At 36.1% G+C, this 20715-nt stretch overlaps 1 protein-coding gene across 1 annotated transcript in view; it reads right to left on the reverse strand.

The window, feature by feature from the left end:
* The window catches only part of CFAP36 (cilia and flagella associated protein 36), a 45111-nt gene that overhangs the window by 8171 nt on the left and 16225 nt on the right, over positions 1-20715 (reverse strand). The window contains exons 5-7 of the mRNA XM_072635521.1: positions 16378-16465; positions 12329-12380; positions 8230-8332 (exon numbers count right to left, since the gene is read on the reverse strand). Of these exons, the coding sequence (XP_072491622.1) occupies positions 8230-8332; positions 12329-12380; positions 16378-16465 (243 nt within the window). The remainder of the gene's footprint in view (positions 1-8229; positions 8333-12328; positions 12381-16377; positions 16466-20715) is intronic.

The following is a 20715-nucleotide window of genomic DNA, read 5'->3' on the forward strand; positions in this document are numbered from 1 at the left end:
AAAAATTTTAAACAAAATATTAGCAAAATGATTACAGGAGAACTTAACAGGAGAATAATACACTATGACCAGGTAGGAATTATACCAGGAATGTGGAGCTGGTTTAATATTAGAAAAACTATCAGCATAACTGACCATATCAACAACAAAACTAACAGAAACCACATGATTATCTCAATAGATGCCGAAAAAGCTTTTGATACAACACACAACACCCATTCCCATTAAAAACATTAGAGGGCATAGGAATAAATTAAGTCTTCCTTAAAATGATAATTAGTATCTACCTAAAACCACCAGCAAGCATTATATGTAATAGGAATAAGCTAGAAGCATTTCCAGTAAGATCAAGGGTGAAGCAAAAGATGTCCACTATCCCCAGAGTTTTTCAATATGGGACTAGAAAGGTTAGCATTAGCATTAAGAGAAGAAAAAGAAGTTGAAGGAATTAGAATAGGCAAGGAAGAAACAAAGTTATCACTCTGCAGATGATATGATGATATACTTAGAAAACCCTAGAGAATCAAGTAAAAAACTACTTGAAATAATAAACAACTTCAGCAAAGTTGCAGGATAGAAAATAAACCCATATAAATCATTGGCATTTCTATACATTACCAACAAAGCTCAACAGCAAAAGATAGAAGGAGAAATTCCATTTAAAGTTACTTTAGATACAAAATATTTGGGAGTCTACTTGCCAAAACAAACCCAGTAACTATATGAACACAATTACAAAACACTTTTCACACAAATAAAGTCACATCTAAATAATTGGAAAAACATCAGTTGCTTTTGGGGAGTTCAAGCTATTATAACAAAAATTACAATTCTACCTAAATTAATTTAGTTATTTAGTGCCACATCAATCACCCTATCAAAAATTATTTTATAGAACTAGAAAAAATAATAACAAATTTCATCTGGAAAAACAAAAGGCCTAGAATATCACGGGGATTAATGAAAAGAAATGCTAGGGAATATAGCCTAGCCATAACAAATCTTAAATTGTATTATAAAGCAGCAATCATCAAAACTACTTGGTGCTGGCTAAAAAATAGAGTGGTGGATCGGTGGAACAGGTTAGGTATACAAGACACAATAATCAATGACTGTAGTCATTCACCATTTGCTAAACCCAAAGACTCCAGTTTCTGGGATAAGAACTCACTATTTGACCAAAACTGCTGAGAAAACTGGAAAAAAAGTATGGCAGAAACTAAGCACAGACCAACATCTTACACAATATACCAAAACAGTCAAAATAGGTACATGATTTAGATATAAAGCCTGATACTATAAGCAAACTGAGAGAGCAAGGAATAGTTTACCTGTCATTTTATGGAGTATGGAAGAATTTATGAACAAACAAGAGATACAGAGCATTATGAAATGCAAAATGGGATAATTTTGATTACTTGAATTGAAAAGCTTTTGCACAAAGCCAATGCAACCAAGATTAGGAGGGAAGCAGAAAACTGGGAAAGAATTTTTATAACCAGTGTCTCTGATAAAGGCCTCATTTCTAAAATTATATATATAGAGAATTGAGTCAAATGTACAAGAATACAAGTCATTCCCCAATTGACAAATGCTCAAAGGATATGAACAAGGAGTTTTCAGAGGCAGAAATTAAAGTTATCCATAGTCATATGAAAAAATGCTCTAAATCACTATTGATTAGAGAGATGCAAATCAAAACAAATCTTAGGTACCACCTCACACCTATCAGCTTGGCTAACATGATAAAACAGGAAAATTAGAAATGCTGAAGATATGGTGAAAATTGGAACACTAATTCACTGCTGGTGGAGTTGTGAACTGATCCAATCATTCTAGAGAGCCATTTAGAACTATGCCCAAAGGGCTATAAAAATAGGCATACCATTTGACCTTGCAATATCACTTTTGTATCCCAAAAAGATCATAAAAATGGAAAAAAAGGACCCACATGTACAAAAATATTTATAGCAGCTCTTTGTGGTGGCAAAGAATTGGAAATTGAGGGGATGTCTATCAGATGAGGAATGGCTGAACAAGTTGTGGTATATGAATAATGGAATACTACTGTGCTATAAGAAATGATTAGCAGGTCAACTTCAGAAAAACCTGGAAAGATTTGAATGAACTGATGCTGAATGAAGTGAGCAGAACCAGGAGAATATTGTACACAGTAACAGCCACAATGAGCAATGACTAACTTTGACAGACTTAGCACTTAGCAAAGCAAGGATCTAAGACAACTCCAAAAGACTCATGATAGATAATGCTGTCCACATCCAGAGAAAGAGCTATGGAGTCTGAATGCAGATTGCAGCACACTATTTGCTCTTTTTCGTTCGTTTTGTTTTTCTTTCTTGTGATTTCTCCCATTGGTTCTAATTCTTCTTTACAACATGACTAATGTGAAAACACTTCAATATGAATGTATACGTAGAGCTTATATCAAATTACACACCATGCTGGGCTGGGAGTAGGGAAGAAATGGGGAGAAACTTTGGAACTCACAATCTTATGGAAGTGAATATTGAAAACTAAAAATAAATATTTTTTTTTTTAAAAAAGGCAAACTGAGTTAATATGGCAGAACAATGTCCTCTCTCCTCATTTTGGCTAGTCAAGAGATTGAGTAACAACTGACATCTAGTACTATTGTCTGAGTGACATCTGAAGAGCTATACAATATGTGAAGGTGGAATGGAAGGAGAGTGGGATATGACTACTGAATGGGAGAATCTATATCCAGAGGACAAGTGCTCTACAGGTGCAAGTTCACTAGGCACAGCTTTTAGCTGGAGCTAAATAATCATCATAAAATACTTAGATAAATACAGGTATCCTACCTGTTTCTCCATAGCCCTAATGGATCCAGAAGTGATATCAGGGTAAATTCCAACAGGATTCCTGACCTGTATATGTAGTCATTTAAGAGTAATTTCTAAGATAGACCTGACCCTTCTGGAAAAAGAGTTCTTGACCAAAATATTCAGTGCCAGTAAGTAGACGCATACCTTGGAGATACTACAGATTCAGTTCCAGACCACCATAATAAAGCAAATACAGCAATAAAGCAAGTCACAAATTTTTTAGTTTCCAGTGCATATAAAAGTTATGTTTATACTATACTGTAGTCTATTAAATGTGCATTTGTATGTCTAAAAAATATACAAACCTTAAATAAAAAGTACTTTATTGCTAAAAAAAAAAATATTAAGCATCACCTGAGTCATCAGTGAATTGTAATTTTTTTTCTGGCAGAGGAACTTGCCAGGATGATGATGGCTGCTGATTGATCAGAGTGCTGTTTGCTGAAGGCTGGAGCGGCTGTAATAATTTCTTAAAATAAGACAATGACATCTGCCACAGCTATTATCTTCCTTTCACTTGAACACTTAGAAGTCATTATAGGGTTATTAATTGGCCTAATTTCAATACTGTTGTGGTTCATGGAATAGGGATGCCCGAGGAGAGGAAAAGAGACAGGGAAACATTTACCAGTCAGTGGAGCAGTCAGAACACACGTTTATCTATTAAGTCTTACATGAGCACAGTTCATGGAACCCCAAAACAATTACCATAGTAATATCAAAGATCCATGATCACAGATCACCATCATAAATGTGTGAAAAAACTTTCCATACAGAAAAAGTTTGAAATACTGTAAGAATTACCAAGATTTGACACAGAGACAATATGTGAGCACATGCTGTTGGAAAAATGGCACTAATGCATTAGCTCAAAGCAGGGTTGTCACAAACCTTCACTTTGTAAAAAATGCAATATCTGAAAAATGCAATAAAGCAAAGCTCAATAAAACAGAGTAAGCCTGTATCTGAGCTTCTTTACTGAGAAGCAACTTTGGTTTCATAGCGATGGCTTGGGAGGAACTCAGTGGAGTAGGCAGATGTTTGTGACTTGTGGTCCAAGTGTTTCTACTTTAAGCAGAAAGAAACAAGCCTGTAAACACAAAGCACAGAAGCATCATAGAGAAGGTCATCATCTTATTGCTGTTCATTTGACTGACTCTACGACCCCTATTTGGAGTTTTCTTGGCAAAGATACTGGAGTGGTTTGCCATTTCCTTCTCCAGCTCATTTTACAGATGAGGAAACTGAGGCAAACAGGATTAAGTGACTTGCCCAGGGTCACACAGCTAGTAAGTGTCTGAGGCTGAATTTGAACCCTGGTCTTCCTGATTCTAGGCCTGGCATTCTATCCACTGGGCCACCCAGATTTCTATTAGCACCTAACTGAAATGTGATAGATGTGGTGTATCAGGACAGTACCTTAAAACAACCAATTCATTACAAGTAGAGAAGTCAGTCAAATTGAAAAATGAAATATCCTAAGGAGAACAGAATTTGCCTGGGGGAAAAGGGAGAGTAACCTTGCACATCTGAGAGCATTTGCTTGGACAGAAAGATGTGAGCAAGAGAATGTGCAGATGTCAATTGGTTATGGTGGTCCTACTTAATTAAATGGATAATAAGAAACTAAAGGAGCATATGGAGTAGAAAAAGAACTAATTTGGGTAGAATGACTATTCCACAAATTAAATCTGAACAGCAAAATAAAGAGGATCCTGGAATGTGAAGAAAATAATGACTAACATTTATATAGTGCCCCAAAGTTTGCTGTAAATATGTTATCTCATTTGATTCTCACAGCAATCCTGAGAGACACGTAGGCTTAGAGTGACTGACTTCCCCAGTGTTACACAGCTAGTGTCCAAAGTGAGATCTGAGTTTAGATTTTCCTGACTCCAAATCTAATACTATTCCACTGTAACAAATCTTAGAAACCTGATTATTTTCTGTCCTTAAGCTAGACAGACATAGTTTGAACACTGCTGAAAACATGGGAAAATTATGAAACATAAATTGTGGCTTTGAGGTTACCAGAAATCCCTGGAAAAGAAGGGAGCCACACTGATATGTATATTCTAATTCACAGGTATGAAGAAACCTGTGGGAATTCAACAAGAGATATGGAAAAGCTGACTAAGGACTTTAACCTCTCATTATGGCTATGTTAAGTTTGGGATGGGGGCGGGAGAGATGAACAGATATGTGTCTAGACAAATGTGCCTCTGAATCCATTTAAATGAGTATCCATTGATTTATTAGGCATTGATATTGCTTAGGAAAAAAGCATTGTGTCTTTCTCTGTTTCAAAGTACAAGAAAAGTTCCTATATTAGATTTGATTTTTGTATGTATAAGGAAGTATAGGTGAGTTTCAGTGAAAACAAAAGAAGCCTTCACAAAATTGCTGCCAGCTGGAACACAAAACAGGTAGAAAAAAGAATGCTCACATATATTTAAAATAAATAGTAAATGAATTGAAAATTGGAAAACTTGTTTTTAGAGCATAAAGATGGTTTGGCATCTCCTGCCTGCAGTAGAGCTATATAAGAATGATTCTTGGGACAAATTTATTTTGGGACTAAATAGGAAATAAAATAGTACAGAAGATAGCAGTGGAAGAGGTAGGTCACAGAAGAGAGTCAAGGGAGAGTGTCCTGTCCCCCTGGGTTCTACAGTTTTAATGTGCCTCTGTAAGGCAAAGTTCCATTTACCCAATGCTACTTCTACCTCTGCTGGCTTACACAGGATAAGTATGGGCACTCAAATTAACTGTGTCAGGACTCAAGTAAAAAGAATAAATCTATCAGTCAGAAGGAGTTGGTTTATGCAAAATAATTTCTTTCCATACAAAGAACTAAGAAAAATTTTAATATTTCTTTCAAAACTGCTTGGTAAAAAGCATACTTTCAAAACTGCATTATTTTGCTTAAATATGGATTTGATGGGTTAAAAGTGGATATCAGGATGGAAACAGTTCTAACATGATTTAAAAGATATTTCATCATTTTGAGAATTAACACTGGTAATAAAAGCACACTGGATTAACTACCATTGAAATGGAAAGATAATCCCATATATATTGAAGTAGTACATAATTTGATTGGCAGATTTCTGGATGAATGAGATTATAAGACAGCAGCAGCTAGTAATGTAAACATTTGCAACCAGAATGCAACAGAATTTACTGAAAGGATAAACTGAGGACTTGCCAAGGACACCCTGGAGTGGAGGTTGAGGGATGCAGTTGCTCCTTACTGATGGATTATGGATGATCTATAAATACACTGGTTGAGCCAAACCAGAGAAAAGTGGATGAACCTCTCAGATGGACTAAATTAAATGTGTTTTCCAGTAAGAAGTGAATGAGTTCTTTTTCAGGTAACAAGTGAAGAGCATGCCAAAGCACTTTTGACCTAGAGTAGTACTTGTGCAATTCAATGCCAAAATGACATTCTTAGGGTACAAGGACTTCAGGGGGAGGATCTGAACATGAAAAATGGGTGAATATGATGGGATAATGTTAAGCAGAATATTACTGTAATAGGTGGGAACATTCAAACATGATCATCAAGAGATTCCACCTAAAGGATAGGAGAAATAAGAAGGATCATCCCTTTGGGGATACTGATAGACTGGAGGTAGGCCTTCAACTCCTAAGTGAGTAGGTAGGAAGAAAGCTCCTACTCATGAGATAGCAAGCCTGCTCATTACATAGCTGAGAGGGAATCTGCCTCTGGCTAAGAAATGTTGCCATTAATCCTGTGAAAGCACCATAGGAAATAAAGTAATACATGCTTAAGAATGTACAGTCAGATAGATGGCTAGCTGTAGCAAGGAAAGAGGGAACTAGTCCTTAGATAGTTACACAGGCTTACAGTAGGTGGCCACTCTCATGAAGAACAGTTTTGCGTAGCCCATGAACTATACCGGTGGCCAAACTTAATAGAGGCTGAAGAGAATTAGGTTTTTCACTGTTTGAAGTCACCTCAAAATGACCCCAAAACCCCAAATTTCTTTTGGTTCCTGGACAAGCTAAAGCAAGGCAGACCTCAGGTCTAAATGTATGTGAACTATAATGGTCTAATTTACCACACCCAAGATGTGCTTTCCCCCAGATCATAGCATTAAATGTGGATGTTCCCTCAAAAGTCTCTCCTAGCTCTTCTCTCTCACTACTAATTCACTTGTTGAGCTCATCAGTTCCCTTAGATTAACTACCATCTCTAGTTAGACGATTCTCATATTTATTTGTCCCTCCTTAAACTTTTTTCAGACTTCAGGTCTCCAACTGCTTATATGACAACTTGAACTAGATGTCCAATAAACATCTTAAGTTTAATATGTCCAAAACTGAACTCATTATCTTATCCCCCAAACCTTCCATTTCCTAAATTCTCAGTCACAATAATGTGGATGGTACCACTGCCTTCCCAGTCACCTTGGCTGATACCAGGTGTCATCCTCAACTCCTCGTTCTCTCTCACTCCTCATGTCCAATCAGTTGTCATTTTTACATTCACAAAATCTCTTACACATGCCCCTCCTCTTCTCTGTCACTGCCAGCACCCCACTTCAAATCCTCATTATTTCACATCTGAAATATTGAAAAAGACTACCAAAAAAAAAAAAAAAAGACTACCTGCATCTCAAGTCCTCTTTCCCACCCCAAACCCACTCCAATTCATCCTATTCTCAGCTGTCAAAGTGATCTTTCTAAAGAACAATATTCCCATTCAATCAACTCCCTATTGCCTCCAGAATCAAATATAAATTCCACTGGCTTTCAAAGCCCTCCATAACACAGCATAAACTTCACTCCCTATCCCCTAATACCTTTCTAGACATCTCACACCTTACAATCTTTCACAAACTCTGCAATTCAATGGCATTGGCCTCCCCTGGAGGCAAGTAGTGTCCTGTATTTGCAAAGAACACTCCATGAATCTTCCAATTAAGCAAATTTTCCTTGGCTGTTCCCCAAGTCTGAAATTCTCTTCCTCCTCATTCCCATCACATAGTTCATCTGGCGTTGAGTCTCAGCTAAAATCTCGCCTTCTGGAAGAGCCATTCCTAATCTACCTTAAGGATAACTTTGTTGATTATCTGCAGCTCCTCCTGTGCATGGCTTGCTTGGACATAGTTGTTTGTCTTCCCCCTTAGACTGTGAGCTCCTTGAGAGCAGAGACTGACTTTTGTCTTTCTTTGTGTCCTCATTGCTCAGCACAGTTTCTGGCAGATAGTAAATATTTAATAAACAACAGCTGACTGACTGATGGCAAGTAATCAGCTGACTGGAAAGATTAAGCCTGACATCCTCTGGAAAGGCATACCTGGTTATTACATTAAGTACAGGTTAATCTTACCTGAAGATGTTAGAGCAAAATTTGGATCATCTCCTACAGATTTTTTCATTTTTGCAGCTTCATGTGAATACCCTGAAGGATCTTCTCTTTTAGAATCTGAAAACTTAATATTAATAATACAATAAATTAAATTATTTTTGTTAATATTTTTATTTTTTAAAATTTATTTAGTTTTCAACATTTGCTTCCACAAGATTTTGAGTTCCAAATTTTCTCCCCTCTGTCACCCCAAGACAGTATGCATTCTAATAACCCTTTCCCCCAATAAAATAAATTAAAATAAAATCATTTACATTGTAAAACAACTTTTTCTTGTTTGTTGGGTAGCTAAAGAAAAAATAAGTTTTTTAAAGTCTGTAAGCCATTACTAACATTTCCGAATCTCTTGTGGTAATTTTGAGAAAGTAACTAGCTATTTCTCCATTTATGCCTCCCATTCTTATTTCTTATGGCTCCATTACTGTTAAATTCCTAGGCTACCTGAGAAACAAACTGAGAAAGGAAAAGCCATAAAACTGATAGCTGGACACACAGGAAACCTAAATAAAATTAAGTCTTTTTTTTTTTTAACTTGAGAGCATGTATAAATCACTAATTTGAATGCTTGCAGTTTTCCAACATCTAACAAAATAGATCTTTGGTCTTTCTAAAACAACATTATATATCTGAAGAAAAACAACAAAAAGTGAGTTTTTTCTATCAGATCTATAGGGGTGAAAATTGTACTGTTTTTGTACTAACTTTAAATATGGTTTCAGATTTGTCTTATCACCCACCACTGTCATGGGGATAACAGTTTTATATTTATTTAATGTTTTTTCTAAACAAAATTATGCCTAATTTACCTAGGATATGACTACTACTGATTTCCTGTTCTATTGTACCTGCAGAACATCCCTTTGGAGCATCTAAGTGTCAGCCAGCACATACGGACTCTATTCGATATCATTTTCCATTGTGGAGCATTTCCCCCCACACACATTTTCCTATTAGTTATGTTGTGAAAGAAGAAAGAGAACACAAGGAAAACACACACACACACACACACACACACACACACAAAGTGAAAATAGTATGCTTCGATCTGCATTCAGATTCCATCAGTTCTTTCTCTGAATGTGGATAGCATTTTCTATTATGAGTCTTTTGGAACTGTCTTGGATCATTATATTGCTGAGAAAAGCAGCTAAGTCAATCACAGTTGATCATTGCACAGTTTTACTGCTACTGTGTACAATGTTGTCCTGGTTCTGTTCATTTCATTTTGCATTAGTTCATATTAAGTCTTTCCAGGTTTTTCTGAAATCAGCCTGCTCATAATTTCTTCTAGCACAATAGTATCCCATTATATTCACATATCACAACTTGTTCAGCCATTCCCCAACTGATGGGCAGCCCCTTCATTTCCAATTCTTTTCCATCACAGAGAGCTGCTAGAAATACTTTTGTACATGTACGTCTTTTTCCCTCTTTTTGTGATTTCTTTGGGATACAGATGTAGTAGTGGTATTGCTGGGACAAAGGGTATTATGCACAGTTTGATTGCCCTTTGGGCATAGTTCCAAATTTCTCTGCAGAATTGTTGGATCAGTTCAAAGCTCCATCAACAGTGCAGCAGAGTCCCAATTTTCTCACATCTTCTGTGGAACACTCTTGATGAAAATAGTTCCCATCAGTGATAACACCTAGGTTTTCCAGGAAGAAGTATAAATGTGAATCCAAGAAACAGCTCCTGAGTGAATTGTTATATCCCATAACTTTCTAGGCTTTGGGAAGATCACTGGCAATTTCTTAGTCATCTTCTCACTTGTAGTTTCCTTGAAAATTTTTGGTCACTTTTAAAATGATTTCCATGCAGTTACTTCAACTCCAGTCATCATTTTTTCAAAATGTTCATCTTTCATAACTATCTATTATTTGAAAATCCACAAATATTCCTTTTGTGATTTTAGCTTCATTAATTCTCAGAAATTGATTTTTCAAAGAAAAGCTGCACCATTTTAATGCATCATACTGACAAAAGTTTTCATTTCCACGTTATTGTATAACAGTCGTAAGAAAAGACTTTCAGGACTGACCTGTGGTTGGCTTACCATATTTTTCTTCTCCTTCTAGAATCTTTTCTTTCCTTTGGGGCCAAATATTCCTAAACATCCTGGTTTCGCTGTTTCTTCTGTCCCATTCATGTGTAAAGCACAATATTTAGCATACCCAACACATAACCCTAGTCAAAGAGCAATCACTGTCAGGTCCCTCAAAGGCACACAAAGAATACTTGTCATCCTTAATGCTTCTCAGGCAAAATCTCATTTGGTGCTCCTCTTGCAGGAGAGTTCATCCTTTAAACCTAGAAGCTAAAAGTTCACCATGATTTTTGGATAAAGGAAATCATGAACAAGGTCATTTATGTTATTCTTAAATGAGACTCTGAGGATGGAAAAGTTATTTCAAATAAGAATATCACCTTACTGGTCTTCTACCTTATCATGCTAAGCCTTGTTGCCATATCTGAATCATCAGGTTCTTCTTTCTTCATTCAAATTCCAAGTTTTGTTAATAATAGTTCTTCACTATGTGAGACAAAACCTTATAGCTAATGATTTGGATATTATACAGTACATTTAGACTTGAAGGCATTTCTAACACATATATTAAGCAAAAACAGCAATCTGCTCAGTGCTCAATTTGTTGTCTCCAAATCACAGGAACTGCGTAAGAATATGAGATCCAGTTTCTGCCACTAAGTAATCTAATGCAAGTAATACCACACAAGGAAGGGGTTCAAGCCTTATTCTGATCACCTACTTTACAACCAAAATAGAGTTCATATGCTTAACTAGAAAAGTTTTTGTTTCTGATATTAAAAGTGAGTTTATCACATACATAACAGCCTCTGTCCAGATGATACAACGGGTACCGAAAACGTAAGTAATGCAAACCAACACCTACAAAGACCAAAACACTTGAAAAAACAGGATAGGAAAAAGTAATAATGTTTATCAAATGATGGCTGACACAGAACAAATAGAACAGTCTACTACTTACTGACAGATCCCCTGCAAGCCTGAATATGCCTGAATATGTTCCAATCTACCCTGCCAGACAGCAAAGAAGCTGGGACCTCTCAGAACATGGAAAAACAAATATCCTACAAAATTGTTACTATAGATCTTTCCCATTTCCCTGCTCCACCACATCCCACCAAATCATACTTTATTACTGACTCATACTGCAAAATTATATATCAAGATTCATGTCAATCAATAATAGTAGGCAACAGAGAACTCTGTTTGCATTTTTTTAGCTCAGCATCAAAAGCACATTTAAAACAGGGTTTCTTAACCTGGGCTCAGTGAACTTGGTTTTTATTTTTAAAATCTGATAACTGCATTTCCATATGATTGGTTTCCTTCGTAATCCTATATATTTTAATTCATGCATTTAAAAATATAACTCAAAGAAAGGGTTCATAGATTTCGTGACTGCTAAGAGGTCCATGAACAAAAAAAGGTAATTTCTCATCTAAAACATCAGAAATTTCCATGTGAGAAAATATGTGGAACAGTTTATTTAAAAAGTGAAATTCCACTGAAAGTGAGAATCTTATTATGTAAGTGATTTAACTGATTTTGGTTTACAATATAGTAGAATGGCATCATAATCCATCTTGTTACATAGAGAGATAATCATTCCATGGATCAAATCATGGCTCTATGCATATGCATATGCATGTACACATATATGAATTATATACATATATATATACACATGTGTTTAAAATAAGATGACTTTCCTAACTTCCCCTTCCCAAAAGAGCACAGTCAGAAAGTAGCACCCTCTGAAAATGACAAAAAATGAGATTGATATAAGTAACCCATTCTAAGAGATGTTTTGTAAATGGGTTGTCAATGAAACTAATTATTCACAAATGAAAATTACACATAAATACCAATATTCTCTGAGAAAAAAAATGAAAATTTCCCAGAGAGAGAGAATTGTTATCTCTGCCCAAAATTAATCTTAAACATAAAAATTTGGACATACACTTAATTAGTAAAAAATGATAGTCTTTTTTTTACACTAAATACATCGTATGTACCTGTTTATTTCTCTTTCTTTCTTCTTCTTGCTCATATTCTTCTTTTGATTTTCTGGAAGAAAAATGTCATCAAAAAGACAATTTTTTTAATCAGAAAATAAAGATATGTTGTCTATTCTCACAATATAATAGCTATTTACTGATCAATGAATAGATATCCCTTTTCCAAATCTAGCTTCCTTTTGATTTTATCATGTTAAGTTGGATGGAATTCTCAGAGTAGCAGATATAGAACGAATTTAAGGAAAAACTTCCTAATCATTAGACCTGTTCTGCAATGATATGGATTGCCTCAAAAGGTCTTAAGTTTCCTGTCACTCTAAGTGTCCAAATAAAGGCTTGGATATCCACTAACTAACTACTGATGCCGCAGAAGAATAATGGTTGAGTTAGATGACCTCGAAGTTCCCTTCCAATTTCAGAATTCTGTGATTGTGTGAAGACACACTCAGTAACTCTACTCTTCGCATAAATGTGAATGTAAACTAGAGAGTAATAGCCCCATTGGGAGTAAATATTCCAGTCAACTGCAACTTCCTTGAGGCTGGGGCTCTTTCAGTATTTGTCTTCGTATTCCCTCATGCCTATCATATGGCACTGAACGTTGTAGTTGCTTAATAAATGTTTATTGAACTAAACTGACTAAAGACAGAAATCATCCTTCTTGACAAAATCTACCTGCCTCTTCCTTCCCCCATGTGATTTACCCCTAGAATCTATAAATAACAACTTACCCCAACATGACCAAATTCCAAGAAATCCCTCAAATTCTTTTCTTTTTTTAATTTAGTATTTTATTTTTCCCCAATTACATGTAAAAACAATTTTAACATTAATTTTTAAAACTCTGAGTTCCAAATTCTTTCCTTTTCAAATCCTCACCCCCACTGAGAAGGCAAGCAATTCGATATGGGTTATACATGTAAAACATGCAAAACGCTTCCATAATAGTCATGTTGTGAAAGATTAACTATATTTCCCTCTATCTTAACCCACTCCATTTATTCTATTCTCTCTCTCTCCTTTCACCCTTTCCCTCTTCAACAGTGTTTTGTTTCTGACTACCCCCTCCCCCAATCAGCCTCCCTTCTATCACCTCCAACCTTCTCTTATCCCCATTCCCTGCTACTATCCTGTAGATTTCTATATCCAATTGAGTGTGCATGTTATTCCCTCTCTGAGCCAATTCTAATAATAATAAGGTTCACTCCTTTCCTCTCATCTCCCTCCTCTTCCCCTCCACTCTAAGTTTTTTCTTGCCTCTTTTATGTGAGGTAATTTACCCCATTCTACTTCTCTCTTTCTCCCAATACATTCTTCTTTCACCCCTTTATTTTAGTTTTTAGCTAGCATCCTTTCATATTCAACTCACACCTGTGACCTCTGTCTATATATATTCCTAACTACTCTAATAATGAGAAAGGTCTTAAGAGTTATGAATATCATCTTTTCATGTAGGAATATAAACAGCTTAACTTTAATAAGTCTTTTATTATTTCTCTTTTCTATTTACCTTTCCATGCTCCTCCTGAGTGTTGTATTTGAAAGTCATATTTTCTATTTAGCTCTGGTCTTTTCTCAAGAATGCATGAAATTCTTCTATCTCACTGAATATCCTTTTTTCCCCTTCATACATTATACTCAGTTTTGCTGGGCAGATGATTCTTGGTTGTAATCCTAATTCCTCTGATCTTTGGAATATCATAATCCAAAAGCCCTCCAATTCCTTAATGTAGAAGCTGCTAAATTTTATGTTATCCTGACTGTGTCTACACAATAGCTGAAATTATTTCTTTCTAGCTGCTTGCAATATTTTCTCCTTGACCTCTGGAATTTGGCTATAATATTTCTGGCAGTTTTAGTTTTCAGATCTCTTTCAGCAGATGAATGATGGATTCTTTCAATTTCTATTTTACCCTCTGGTTCTAGAATATCAAGGCAGTTTTCCTTGATAATTTCTTGAAAGATGATGTCTAGGCCCTTTGTTTGATCTTGGCTTTCAGGTAGATCAATAATTTTTAAATTCTCTATCCTGGATCTATTTTCCAGGTCAGTTGTTTTTCTGATAATTTATATTGTCTTCTATTTTTTCATTCTTTTAGCTTTGTTTTATAATTTCTTGATTTCTCACAGTCATTAGCTTTTATTTGCTCTATTCTCATTTTTAAGGAATTATTTTCTTCAGTGAGCTTTTGGACCCTCCTTTTCCATTTGGTCAATTCTGCTTTTTAAGGCATTTTTCTCCTCATTGGCTTTTTAGACCTCTTTAGCTATTTGGTCTAGTCTATTTTTAAGGTGTTATTTTCTTCAGTATTTTTTGGAGGTCTCCTTTACCAAGTAGTTGAGTCATTTTTTATGATTTTCTTGTATCATTCTCATTTCCCTTCCCAATTCTTCCTCCACCTCTCTTACTTGATCTTCAGAATCCTTTCTGAGCTCTTCCATGGCCTGAGATCAATTCGTATTTTTCTTGGAGGCTTTGGATGGAGGAGCTTTTGATTGCTCTTCTGAGTGTGTGTCTTTGTCACCAAAAGTAAGTTTCTATAGTCAGTTTTTTCCATTGTTTGCTCATTTTCCCAGCCTATTACTTGACTTTTTAACTCTTAGATTAGTTAAGGCTCTGCTTCCAGTGTGAAGGCCAAACTGTTCCAAATTTCAGGGGTTTTGTGCAGCTGTTTTCAAAGATATTTCTAGGGACCTCTAAGTTTTCAGTTCTTCCAAGGTGGTACGATCTAAGGAGAGGTGTTTACTCCTCTCCTGGCCTGTGCTCTGTTCCATGAAAGACCACAAGCACTCTTTTCTGCCCTGGAACTGTGAGGAACATCCCCTCTCCAGTGCTGCCACAAGATCTGTGATGCTAGTGCTCTCCTCGCCCCAGGACTGCCACCCAGGACTGTGACCCAGATCTAATACAGACAAAGCAATAGAGTCCTGCCTCAGTGCTAGCAAAAGACCTCTGTAATCACCTTCTGACTAGCTATTCGTTCCCTTTATTGTCTGTGGGCTGAGAGCTCCAGAAGCACTCACTGCCCTCTGCTGCTGCTGATTAAGTCACTCCCAAGGCCTTCCCCTGGTACTGGCATGGCTGATGCTGGACTGCACTCCTCTCTCAGCCTGGTGTAATAGACCTTTCCTGTGATCTTGAGCTAGAAATTTGTTTCACTCTGTCTTTTTGTGGGTTTTGCTGCTCTAGAATTTGTACAGAGTCATTTTTTTAAAGGTATTTAGAGGGGTTTAGGGGAGAGTTCAGGTGAGTCCCTGCCTTTACCCTGACATCTTGGCTTTGTCCTGACCCCCAAAATTCTACAGTTAAAAAGGACATCAGTGGCCCTTCTCAAAAAAGAATACAAATAATAATATACTTAGCAAGCAGTCATCCAGTCCTTGACTGAAAACTTCTATGGAAAAGTAACTGGACAGCTCAAATAATAAAGAAATTTTTCCCAAATCAAGCAGAAATGTACTTCTTTGCAATTTTTTTGCTCTCTGGGACCAAACAGAACACGTCTAATCCATCAAACAATAATAATAATAATATCTAGCATTTATAAAGCACCTACTATGTATCAGGAACTGTGCTAAGCACTTTACGATATTACCTCATTTCATTCTTACAACTCTAGAGGCAGGTACTATTATTATCCCCACTTTACAGCTGAGGCAAATGAAGCAGAGATTAAGTGATGTGTTTAAGGTCAAATAGCTAATAACTACCTGAGGCCCAATTTGAACTAAAGTCTTCCTGACTCTAGGTCCAGAATTCTTTCCCAGCTGCCTCTAGAATCCAGGAGTTGGAAGGGAACTCAGAGGTTATATAGCTCAACCATTAGCTTTCTGTAATATCACCAGTTAGTGGTCATCCAGTCATCACTTGGACACTTATAATGACTGGTGGTAAATACTTGAAGAAAGCTATGATTTTCTCTACTCTCACCCTTCTTGAGTCTTCTCTCATGAAGGATATTATATACACATAAACACATGTACATGTACATATACATACATTAAACTATAATTCTCTAAGTAAAAAAATGATTAAAGAAAAATACCTAAGAACTTCCCTCAGGATTTTCATTTCCTCTTGTTCAAGTTCACTGACCATATCAGAACCATCCGTTAAACAGTCGGGTAATACACCTATCAAATTAAAATGAGAAGAAGGTAAAAAATAAGAATTAAATTTAAAACATTTACTTGTCAATAGTCCAGTCCATTATAAAATATAAATCTCTAGTCAAAGTGTAAACTATTTTGCAAGCTATCATCTTTCTTTAAGATTATGAAGTAGTTTTATTGCAGCAATATTAAATTACAGTCATTTTCAAGCTATGTAAAAACACAACTTTTCAAAATCAATCATTCAACAAGCATTTAATAAGTACGTACTTTATGCTAGGCACAAATACAAAGGGGATACAAATACAAAGAATTAAACAATCCCTATTTTCAGGAAGCTTATACTCTATTTATTTCATCCATGACAGCAGAGACATTTATGAAGAATAATGTACTTAACCAACATCACAAACAACAGTTCTGTATCTATCCTCTTTACTTCTCTAATGTGTTTTAAGAGAGGATTTTGGATTTCCTCTAATTTAATTTCTATTGTTATCAATTTCCATAATATTACAACACCTGACCCAGATAAACTACACCCTCAAGTCCTGAAAGAATTGGTAAACATGAGTATTGATCCACTGTCAATGATAACTGAAAGGTCATGGAAAAAGAAGGGGTACTACAAGACTGGAGAAGGGCAAATGTCCCAACATTCAAAAAAACTAACAGAATTTACCAACTATAGGTCAATGACCTTAACTTCAAATCCTGGAAAATTCTATAAAGGAGCATTAAAGAGATGGTGGGTAAACATCTAGAAAAGGAAACAATTAAAAAGATATACCTTGGTTCCATCAAGAATAGATCTTATTAGGCTAACCTAATTTCCTCTTTTGAGAGAATTATTAAGTAGATAAAGGGAATGTTGTGAATACAGTTTACTTAGATTTTAGCCAAGTTTTTAATAAAGTATCTCTTTAATAAAGTATTCTAGTGGAGGAAATAGAGAAGTACAGATTAGCTGGACTGCATATGATCTTAGCCACTGAGAGCTAAGAAGTAACATATTCTTTATCTGGTTGAAAAGCAGAAAGTCATTGCAAATATCAATGTGGTAGGTCTCCAGTGGAATTTTTATTGATGACTTGGATAAGGGCACAGATGATCTATACTCATCAAATCTTCAGAAACAAAGCTGGGAAACTAACACACTAGATGACAGAGTCAGGATCCAAAAAGATCTTGTCAGGTGTAACAGCAAGGACCCCGGCATTCACAGGAGGGCCTGCTGTATAAGTTCTTAGATCTGCTTTCCTAAAGGGAAAGCAACTTTTGAGGGGTCAGCAATCTACTTTAATCAAGCACATATATCATTCACTTAGTTCAAGGGGAAAAGTCAGCACCCTGAACTTCAGAGACAATACAAAGAAAAAAATATAGACCAACAGACAGGACTTCCAACTGTCTGACCATAAGCTATACATATTTCACAGATCAACAGACCAATCCAACTGTCTGACCATTATACACATACATAGTTACCAGAGAGAGAAACACCAACATCTGGGTTTTCAAAGCCAGGTGGCTCCTTAGCAGCTACTCAGTCTCATCTGGCACACCAATCTTCTTCCAAAAAGTAAGCCCCAAAACAAAACCTCACCTCAGAGTATATATAAATTTTTCAGAGCCACAGGACATCACAACCTTTAAGAACCAGTGCCTTGTTATAAATTAACTAAAAGTGTGGGCCTTCTTACAAATCTCCCCTAATCAAGCTTTCCTTAATGGGCAGACCCATTAATGGATGGGGAAAATCTTTAACTCATTAACATAATTAACATTACATCAGGCTGGAGCACTGGGCCAAATCTAATAAGATGAAATTGTATTTGGGCAATTAATTTCACAAGCATATTAAAACAGAGGAGGCATGCTTAGTATGTCAAATGATCAATTTAACCCCTACTTTATTCCAATCAGCATTATTCAGTTTAGTGTGATTCTATAGGGGTAGTGATTATTTCCATCTTGCTTATCTATTAATATGCATTTAGTCAGCCTAGACAACTAATATTAGTACATATTTTCATATCTTATATTTAGGGATCATTAGATAAGGTTAGAGATTATTTCTTATATTAGACCCTAGAACTTTAAACTGTGGGTTATAAATGCACTTGCTTAATTACAGGAAGCTAATCAGAGAACCTTCAACTTTTTTCCCTGATGAGTGAGTGACCAAGCCCAGCAGTGCTGAGATGTCCTAGTGATACAGAGTCCTCCAGCTTCTTTTTGTCCCTCTGCTCTTTCATCATTTCTATTGCCCAACATGAGGAAACAGTCACAAACTGGACAAGTGGGTGACCCTTGATTTGCCTATCAGCCATGCCCACTTTTCAGTGCATGTAGATGCTTTCTACCAGCCCTCATCAGCCCTAGACTGGACTGTGGGTTCTCCTGGAAGGTCAAAGTATCAGTCTGTCAACAAATGAGATCCTGTATTTTACTCTGCATTATCTGTGTCATTTCTGTATTATCTTGCCAAATACTAAAAAACCAAGTTCCTGGAGAAAGAGGTCATCCAATATGAGGTCCAATTTGTTAAAGAAGGTGAGGTCCCTTTAATAAATTGTTATTGCCTCAGGGCTCTGTCTCAGTGGCTTTTATTGAAGACTGGACATTTCTGGGCCCACATTAGATAACATTTGTTCTGTAAAAGATCAGAGGGGTTTTGGTGGGATACAAGCTCAAGATCATCAGTAATGTAGTGTGGACAATAAAAAGCACACATAATCTTGGGCTTTGATGGGAGCATAGTTTCTAGGAATAATGAAGTAACACTACACACTATACACTACCCTTGTCAGATCTTATCTGAAGTCCTGAGTTCAGCTCTGGTGCCACGATTTAAGAAGAATTTGAGAAGGAAAGTATTCACAGAGGGATGCAACCGTAATAGAGAAGGACCTTGAATACCTGTCAAATGAGGTTCAATTGAAGGAACTGGGCATGTTTAATCTGAAGAAAAGATGATTCAGAAGGTCATTATATCTCTTTTCAAGTATCTGAAAGGCTGTCATGTGGAAGAGGGATTAGATTTGTTCAGTTTGGCCTTCGAGGGCAGAAGCAGGAGCAACAGGTAGAAACTGCAAAGAGGCAAACTGAGGCTTAACATCAGGAAAAATATCCTCACAATTTGAGCTATACAAAAGTGGAATGGATTGTCTGGAGATGTGGTGGTCTCCTCCTCCTTGGAAGCTTTTAAACAAAAACTAGATGACAACTTGTTGGGATACAGTGGGGATTCCCTTTGTTTACAAGTTAGATTAGATGGCCAATGAGGTCCCTTCTAACTCTCCAGTTCTGTGATTCTAAGGGCATCCTATTTGACTAGATCATGAAAATCTGAGAAACGACAGAATCATACCTGGAAAGAAGTTTATCACAAAATTTATACATTATTATAGCTGGACATTATTTCTCTCCTCTCTGACAATCTTTTTAAGAAGGATGATCCAGTGGGAAAATGAGATTATCAGTATGTTATCATGAAATAGTTTCTAACTGTCAAAGCATTATACTGAATCTATTTAGATCCAACCTTTTAACTTATGAAGAACTAAATAATCAGTAGAGACCATGATTTTTGTTCATCAAAGGACTCTTTCTTGAAGGCCCATAACTTGTATGAGTGAGGAAGCATGAAAGTGAAGTGTAGCGTGGAAGTTTAAAGTCTATAAGAACATAAAAATCTGAATTACGTAAACAACTTTATTTAAAGTCATAAAATTGAATAAACTGTGTTAGAAATCAGGAGTTAAGTTTATATTGAAATTCAATTAAAACAAAGCTGTAGTTTTTATTTCATTTTTGAAAAAACTTGAGTTTTTGGTTGGAATTCCAAATATCCACAAAATTTCAAACCAATTACTTAATGTACTTCAAATACTTGACAAAAATAGGTCTGATATTTCAAACAGTCATAAAATAAGCAAATTCCCCAACCTGGGGAGTATATCTTTAGGAGCCTTCAGATGTTACATGGGTTTATACTGCAGTGGAAGGAGAAAAGCGGAAGAATGTGCCTCCCCTACCTAGGAGTGGCACTAACAACGTGATTGTTCTCCAGAGCTCAGAATACTAGTTTGTAACTAGGGTGAAGCCAGCTGGAAGCTAAATTCAATAATTTCCTAAACTGCTAAGAAAGAATTTGGGGAAGCTTTAAATGATGGCTGAGGTTGCCAGCCCCATAAGGAAAATTCTCCATTTAAGTTAGTCTAAAGAAAGGTTAATCCACAAAGGGAAACACAAGAAAAATGTTATTT

Source organism: Notamacropus eugenii, chromosome 1, assembly GCF_028372415.1.
Source record: "Notamacropus eugenii isolate mMacEug1 chromosome 1, mMacEug1.pri_v2, whole genome shotgun sequence".
Classification (NCBI taxonomy): Eukaryota; Metazoa; Chordata; class Mammalia; order Diprotodontia; family Macropodidae; genus Notamacropus; species Notamacropus eugenii.